Genomic DNA, 8,497 nt, shown 5'->3' with positions numbered 1-8,497 from the left:
AGTGAATCCGACCAATATATAGCTAATCAATATTGACATTCTTAACTGTTTGCTCGAAACTCCAAATCAAACGCATGTATGATCATTTTAAAACGTACGTACATGGGAATCCATGCACGTAATCCCATAAAAAACACTTTCAATTTTATTCCATTAAATTTTCTTCCAGTTTTTTAAACTTGTTTCAACTATTATGTTGTTATCTTAATTTGTTTATTTTGTCTAACATATTTATTAATCGTTTCACTTAACATAACCTTGGTGATTCTGTTAAATTAAATTTTTATATATGCCTTGATGAGTCATTAACAACTCCATCGCTAAGATTTCCATGCATATATAGATTCAATTCATATATTATTTTTCTCTTTCAACTCAAAACTGATAGGGCCTCAAGATCGATGTTAGGTCATTGTTGTGATTTGGGTCATTCAACTCAAATATATTTATCTCTTTTATGCTTTTTTTTATTTCTTGAGCAAATTGCTTCGTAGCATGTCTTCATCTTGTTTTGTCATACCAAATATAATTTTAGGGAAGGTCAATTCATTTTCATACTTCAGAAAATTGTTTAGATTCTTATACATACTGTGTGGAAAAAACTATTTTTCTCATCAATTTGTTACTCACAAAATTTTGGTTTTATATTGATACAGAGAAAGGAACTTTTTTTTTTTGTGTCATCAAACTTCTAACAAAGGATTAAGGATTAAGGATGTGCTTCTGGCCCCAAAAAAAAAAAAAAGGATTAAGGATGTGCCTCCCACCATACCCACCCCCCAACCCCCCCCCCCGGCCCCCCTTCATCATCCACTGATCATGGTGGCCGGTGGGCATGAGCAAATCCCAAGAAATCTCTTGACGAAGAGCACTACATTTCACAACCAATTAAATCAAATTATGTATGGCAAAGATATCGGGATCCAACACTAAAAGGCTTTTTAAGAGTATCTTCAGTTATTTTTCTATATTTCCTTCATATATAAGGATAAGTTTAGAAAAAAAAGTTAAAAATAAAAAAGCTTTGTAATGCTAAAGTTGAAATTTCCCGAAATCATATAATATTTGACTGTTAGAGGTTTGGTGAGCCTCATCCATATAATTTGATTTGGTGAAATTTTAGAGAAATCTCAAATTTTGGGACATTTTAAATAATTATTGAAGTTGTGTTTTATGTCATTTTTTCCCAAATTTAAATTTGGGGAGAAGTTTACAGAAGGGCTAGAGATGCCTAAATTGATTAATATGCTTATTTCTATTTGAGTATATAATTTATTATTAGTTTTTGATTAAAAATGAACAAGTGATTATTTTTTGGTACGTATAACAGATGCCAAATAATTATTAGGAACACAAGGTACAAGCAAGAAAAATACAAAAACATAAAATACAACCCATGCATACTATAATTATATAATGGAAACAACCCAATAATCCTAGAACATGCACAAAAAACATATCACACGATTATGAAAAGTAAAAAGCAGAATAAGACGAGAGCTGAGATGGTGGCGTTGTAGGAGTGGATATGGCCCATATTCCATATGGAGTTATGCAAAGCTGCTTCATTCCTGCCTATATATATATATATATATATGTATGCTACAATGTCGCAGAAGGAAGAGACAAGCGATCTTAGCGATGAGTCAATTATGAGTGAGACGTTATTGCTTAGCTAGCGGAGCCGTGGCAGCTTATTGTTTTTGGGTAAGGGTGGCCTACTTTCCACATGCTTCGTGGTGGACGAGTATTTTGACGATTGTGATGATGGAGGCCGATGATGAGGCGGTGGCGGTCCCACCGCATCTTGTCCCTCAGCCGCAGGCATAATCAGTTTTACTGGATTTGGGCCCACCGTACTCACCGCCTTTTCCCATCGACAGCTCAACAACCCATAATTATTTCCCGAACAAGAATTTCGCCGAGTACTGCTCATCTTTTCCAACTGATCATCATGTGCATGCTCCGCTGCTGATTCCGATGCTGCGTTGGTGAACCCCTCCGCCGTGGTCACGCTCCAGTCCACGCTCGCCTCACTTGGCTCGTAGCAGTAGTACTCCGTTGCCTGCCGCGAATACATGCTGCCCACATTTGCACCCAAACGTCTCATATTTTCATCATCCAGTGAATTATTCCTGCTCCTGCGCCAGTATTGGTACAACATTGATTGTGTGATTTGAGCAGTACCAGTCGTACTAGTGGACAAGCTTTCGATCTCGAACAAGTCTGAGCTTGTATCGCTTGCCGCATCAACATCATCCTCAATATTATTACTATTATTATTGGGAATTATTCGTCGCGATTTGGGACTTGCAGGGAATGTGAAACCTGCACTACTCAAGTGGTGGTGATGATGATGATCAGTACTATTAGGTTTCTGGATCCTCAAAATTGTACTTGATTGTTCATTGGACGACGACTTTACTAAGGGTTGTCCGGATCCACCAAAAACTTCCAAAGAGTCCCGAGGTGAACTAATAATCTGGTGTTTGAGATCAGGTGGACAAATTTTACCAACATTTACTACCCGATCATGCAACGAATTCATTGTCGAAGACGACGTCGTTGTACCCCCATTCAGTTTCAATATAGGAAAGCTAAACCCAGTACTAGTAGTATGTCCTTGATCTTTATTGAAGGGCACCCCCATTGGGGGCTTTGAAGGCTCCTTCACAGCAGCAACAGCAGGAGCGATGGTGTTAATAGTAACTTGCGGCTCCCAATTACGACGAGGACGTTCTTGACCCCAGACATTATATTGGTGATCATGATCACGCGGCGGCGGCAGGGACACCAATGACAATGACGACGACGACGACGTTTCTTTCTTATTCATTTCCACATTGTCATGAGTCTCTCTCCTCGCTGGTAGTGGTGGAGGAGGAGTGGTACCATTGGGTTGCGATGATTTTTGACCCTCAACTTGAACCGATTTCTTGCCCGAGCAGGGGCATCGCCTTGGGAACCTAAACCATCTCGGAGTAGACGTCGACGGTGGTGTAGTCTGCTGCCCTCTAATCTTGATCTTCTTCTGATATTGATGAAGGGTTGGACTCCGCAAAGACACTGCAATAGTACCAGGGGGATTGGATAGGAGGCCAGTCTGGCTGTTCCAACTGGCCTCCGACGAAGCCGTTGGTGTCACAGCAGCAGCCCCATGGAAAGAACGAGCTCGGTAGACGTTCCTTCCGATACTCGAATAATTAGAATCATGATCAACAACCGATGAGGAAGCCCAAGAGGATCTGCTGGGAACTACTGTAGAGACATCATCACATTGATCATGATCCCCACAAACAACGACGTCCTTTTGGGCGTCGTTCGTGATGCATATTTCGTTGAAGTACTTGTGGGCGTCGAAAATGCTTATTTCTGTACTACTGCGACCATTAACGAAGGTGGATCCACCACCACCCAGGTCATGATGGTCTTGTTGTTGGCCGTTGATTTGTTGATGATGTGGCGGCGGTCTGAGATAAGTGGTGGCGGAGAAACATGCATTTGATCTGTCTCCTCCGAGGAATATGGCACATCTTTTTTGATCAAATATGCTGCCACTACTGCTCACACCTGCTTTCGTTACTACTACTCTTGATCTCTCCATTGTTCCCTCTTGTCTTCCCCTCTTTCTAATTTCCCTAGAAAGTTTGGATAATATAGCACCCAAAATGTTGTGAAATTATTAGAGAGAATATGGAATGGAATGGAATTCAATCGCCTCTCAATTTCCTCTACTTGCTAGAGCATGTAACTAGCTATATATTTATACATATATTGTCACTCAGACAGGACGTATGAGTACAAATACTTGTCCAATTATTCGATGCCCAATCATGAAGCAATTAAAATTATTTTAACTAGGCTGTAGAAAATTAGGTTTTAGGAAAGAAGTACTTTATAAATCCAAAAGAACATGCCCAATATTATTAGTTTTTCCTTTCCTCCATCTTGATCATGGTGTTTTGGGTCAAAGACAATTCCACCTGTGATTCTTGGTCTGGAATTTTGGACTTTTGAGAGACAACCACCAACTAGTGTAAGACTCTTATCTATCTTCCGCAACACTCTTCTATTTGGTTTGCTTTTTCATTTTTGTTTTTATACTTTTTTTTCCATGAAATAATTATGATTGAGTTGCGTTACAGTTTAGGATTTTAGGGTTTAGAATTTAAGATATTTTACCTATAAAGCCAAAATAAAAAAAAATAAAAACTTAATCCACAGTCCACCCGCCCCAATACTTAACTTCCCGGACAAAATTCTTACCGAGCGCTCGGCATTTCTTGCCGAGCACTTAGAGGTTGCAGATGCAAGCTAAACACGTGCATCTGCATCCTAAAAATTAGATATGCAAGCTCAAAATATCTTAAAAATTGTAGATCCAACTCCAAAATTAGCTTTAAATGCATCTACATCTGCCAAGCGTTCGGTAGCTTTTTTTACACCGACAACTGCATACATACAAAATAGAATGTCCTTTGGCTTAATTTTTTTTTAAGGTGAATTTTCAATTAAGAACCTTGCGTTTTTTGTCTTTGGAAGTAATTTATTATAAAATTTAAGGTTTATAATATTAACTCTAGACCAAATAAGGTTTGTTGGATTTGTTAGAGTAGAGTTATACTATATTTCATTTATTTGTTACATTAAATGGGATCAAACCTTTAATCTATCATAATCCTAACTCATTTCTCACCCTTCATTTGGTTGGGCTAATCCCAACAGCTTAGGGTTTAATATGGGTTTAGGGTTAGTAAGTTTATGTAACTGTAATTGAGTTACATTAGTTACTAACACACAATCTTACCAAAACTTGAGCTAATCTCAATGGTTAGGTTTGCTCAAAAGCAAAAAACAAAACAAAACAAAAAATCACAATGGCTTAGGGTTTAATATGGTTTGAGGGCTAGTATATTGATGCAACTGTAATTGAGTTATATATAGTGATTGTCAAACAATCACATCAAAAAAAATAAAAATAAAACTGAAGGCTGTAACAACTCAACCTCTAGGTAGACCAACTCAACCTAAGGAAGAGCTTTAACTGCAAGCAAGGAGACCCTAGGCCTAGGGGGGAGCTCTAGGCAGAGATGCCAACAAGCTTCAGTGCACACTAGAAGGTTAACCCTCCTCTCCATGCATACCACGTGTCATTTCTTGCAGTTTAAGGTCATGTCTAATGTGCCAAGTTTCAACCATGAGACCTCTTCGATCTGAGCTAAGTTTTCCAAATTTAACCACTACATAAATGTTAGACAACCACTCTAGAAAATAGCTTCATTACTATTGTCTCTGCATAGGCCATATTGACATTCATGACATAAAAACAAACACCTCTACAACCCCTCGACTACCACGGACTACGTCCGAACCAAGACCCTAGAGCGCAACAACCAAGGCCATCAGTAACAAGCCAATTTATTGAAGAGTACTAGAATATGGTTTTAAGAAACAAAGCTTTTACCATGTAGCATAGCTTGGTTCCAGATCTCCAATGATATAAAAAAGTTACTAATTACATGCCTGTAAGTTTTGACAAAGACAGTCGCAATAATCTTGTTCACCCTCGCACACAAACTTTCCAACCAAATCTCCATATTAGCCAGGGGGCCAGTTCATTTGTCGTCCTCCAAGGAGGTGCACGTGAAGGTGAAAAACCGATTGGCCTGCAGGAAAACATCACCAAAGTATTATGTATAAAAATCTATATTAACAAAAAACAACCATTTGAAGATATAGACTTAATGATGTCACCAATTCCAAGCATTTAACGTAAAGAAAGAATACGTACATCCTGTTTTCCCCTCATTAATCACAATCCTGTAGCCATCATCAAGACCTTCCTGTTTGGCAATAAGTTTGGCAGTGTAGAGAAGCTGACCAAGAATCTCACAGTGCCTCTCCTCAGCCTTGAAAACAAGAAAGATAACCAAGGACAGATTATATTTCTACCACTAAGTGCAATCTGTCAATAAAGAAAGATCAGCAATTGCTCGTCCAACAACTAACAGATTGCAAGACAGCCAAGAATAATGTTTATATTATTCTTGTAAAGGGGAACCAAAGTTAATGGCAGGTTCCTTATAACCATGAAAGGAAATGTTCATATCCACTAAAAATCCTATTTCATTCAACATCTCATGTCATTCTAATATTTTACTTTAGCCAAACCTTGAGAATGGTATTTCCCACCTGTAAGTAACTTTATACAGATGAAGCACACATGACGTTTGGAGGAGTGATGCTGCAAGAAGCTTACTGCAGTATCAAAATTCCTAACATTTTTTCATCTTCAGTTTCTTTTAATACACATAACCGATAATAGTCACAATTAGATAACATTATTTTACACACTTCAGATACAAATATGATCATATTAAAAGAATATATATAAAAATTGGATGTGTGATGCGAGAGCACAGTTCAAAGTATGATAAAATAGTGCATACTAAGTACCAAGCACAACATGATTGAGAATCTACTTTTCGTGTAATCAATGCAATTTACAGGAATGAAACTTGTCTGTGTAGGGAAAATCAATTTGGGCATCAAAGGTCTGCGTCTAGAAACTAAGATTTTAGAATGATCTTAAGGTATTACAGAGAGTGATGGGTCTCATCTGCTTCACAAAGGTTGGCTTATCCACTTTAGGGATCAACTAGATCAAAGTGTTATTGAGGCCTTCAAGAATACTACCTTTCTCTAAACAATTCTTAACCATAGTCACAAGAATAATGGAAAAAACTGGCAAGCATACCATCAGGCCCTGGGGCTTTGAATTTCACAATGGACAACAAGCTCTCTTTGACCTCAAGGTCAATCACATTAAGTATTATTGGTTGGCTACAATTGATCAAAGAAAATCTAAGCATTCAATGGGTTTTTCCAAAATGATTTTCTATATATCTCTATATATTAAACTACAGAATATTTTTTTAAAACAGATTTTGGGAATAGTATGTCAATTATTGTGAGTAGACCATAGGTCCAAGAAGAGCATAGACATATCAACCAATAAGTTATACAATCAATTACTTAATTTACTTTCAGTTCACTATAGTAATGGAGGGGTTCATTTGCAGTTATTTAGCAAGTAGGGTCTAACTAATTATTTCTCATTTCTTGGACTGCAATTACAATATTGTAGTAGGCTATATCTGTAATTATAGCTAGATTATGGGGGTTAATTATGGTTTCTCAATTACAATGGCTCTTAACCGTTGGACACACATTATATTTAGGAATGTAAATGCCTAGCTATGGGGCACAAAGAGAAAAAGGAAAAAAAAAAAAAAAAAAAACAATAAAAATAATTCATCAGAAAGTACCTTAGACAGTCCAGTTAAGCCATCTCTAACTTTGGGAATGATCACAATGTGTGTTGGAGCTTGGGGATTAATGTCCCTAAAAGCAAGGACCTGCTCAAAAAAAAAACAAAAAGGGGGTGGAGGGAATAACCACAAAAAAGCTAGTACTTAAAAATCAATAAGATAAAACAACCACAGATGAGCTGACTACATTAAAATACATTGATGAAGATTCACTTTACAGAAGAAGATATGAATGTAAAATGACACAGCTTTGAATAAACAAGAACCTAAGAAACTTCAAATTTATTTGTTAATTTGTCATGGTTGGGTTGACTGTAATCAATCTAGTATTACTTGAACAGAATATGATTTATGAGGACAGGAATTGCAATCGCAGTGGTAATCCAAAGAAGAAAGCGATTAGCAGCCACATTTTCACATAAATCACAAGGACACCCATGAGAGAAAGCTTATGAACTAAACAAACAAGGATGGGATTTCCTTGCTAAAGAAAATTTACCTTATCGTTCTCAAAAACCACTTTAGAGGGTATTTCCTTGCTGATGATCTTGTCAAATCTGAAAAGTTCAAATCGGACAGATTACAAACAAAGAGTGTGAAAAATCGAAAGAAGCGAAAGCAAAAGGTGTAGAGAATACATGGTGGGGGAGTCAGAGAGAACGGCCGCAAGAGCAGCCTCCTTCTCAGAAGAAGCAGCAGCAGCAGCCATGGCGTTGATGGGTACTGGAGTGAGCAAGTGAGAGCTTATAACTGCGAGTCGGCTGCTTTTATCGTCGCTTCGATCACTACCAGACCTCAATATCACGCTACTTTTTTTTTCTTTTTCCATCTCATGCCCCTTGATTCACTCTCGGCTCCTCCTCCTTTATGTGCCTACTACAGTAATTTCCTCTTATTTCTTTTAAAAATTGAGTAAATTCTTTTGGCTAAATTTCACTTCTGGCTTTCCATCCGGGTTGGACGAGCTCCTCACACAAGACCACATGCCCATCACGTGGGGCACATTCTAAGGGTAAACTCGTTACTTCATTCCATACCTTAACCTCCCTGATTCTACCAACATTTCCATTTCATCTCATTTTATTTTGAAGTTTGAAGTCTAAAATTTCTGCCAAATTGAGATCAGAGAATCTTGAATCTTCACAGTTTTAGAAATGGCATGTCAG

The 8,497-nt window shown here is 37.8% G+C and overlaps 2 protein-coding genes across 2 annotated transcripts; both read right to left on the bottom strand.

Moving 5' to 3' along the window:
• Window positions 1-1,675: 1,675 nt before the first annotated feature.
• LOC147282749 (protein PHYTOCHROME KINASE SUBSTRATE 4-like) lies at window positions 1,676-3,604 on the bottom strand. Its single transcript, XM_086248272.1, has one exon. It carries the CDS (start codon window positions 3,602-3,604, stop codon window positions 1,676-1,678), a length of 1,929 nt encoding a protein of 642 aa, XP_086104398.1.
• Window positions 3,605-5,402: 1,798 nt separating this feature from the next.
• HIT3 (HIS triad family protein 3) lies at window positions 5,403-8,185 on the bottom strand. Its single transcript, XM_086247217.1, has 5 exons — window positions 7,970-8,185; window positions 7,831-7,888; window positions 7,329-7,418; window positions 5,792-5,909; window positions 5,403-5,666 (listed from the first exon to the last, which is right to left on the bottom strand). Exons 1-5 carry the CDS (start codon window positions 8,158-8,160, stop codon window positions 5,599-5,601), a joined length of 525 nt encoding a protein of 174 aa, XP_086103343.1. The 5' UTR covers window positions 8,161-8,185; the 3' UTR covers window positions 5,403-5,598.
• Window positions 8,186-8,497: the final 312 nt, after the last annotated feature.

This window comes from Dryas octopetala, chromosome 6 (assembly GCF_963921425.1).
Source record: "Dryas octopetala chromosome 6, drDryOcto1.1, whole genome shotgun sequence".
In the NCBI taxonomy this organism is placed as follows: domain Eukaryota; kingdom Viridiplantae; phylum Streptophyta; class Magnoliopsida; order Rosales; family Rosaceae; genus Dryas; species Dryas octopetala.
Note: the sequence above shows the minus strand (reverse complement) of the source record. Positions and strands in the feature narration are given on the sequence as shown.

Excerpts from the sequence above, each read along its gene's own strand:
- LOC147282749 (XM_086248272.1), bottom strand. The coding sequence starts at position 3,604 with ATGGAGAGATCAAGAGTAGTAGTAACGAAAGCAGGTGTGAGCAGTAGT.
- HIT3 (XM_086247217.1), bottom strand. The coding sequence starts at position 8,160 with ATGGAAAAAGAAAAAAAAAGTAGCGTGATATTGAGGTCTGGTAGTGAT. Across the intron at positions 5,910-7,328 it reads GCTTAACTGGACTGTCTAAG|GCTGAGGAGAGGCACTGTGA; the intron begins GTACTTTCTGAT and ends CTTGTTTTCAAG. Across the intron at positions 5,667-5,791 it reads TAATGAGGGGAAAACAGGAT|GCCAATCGGTTTTTCACCTT; the intron begins GTACGTATTCTT and ends GTTTTCCTGCAG.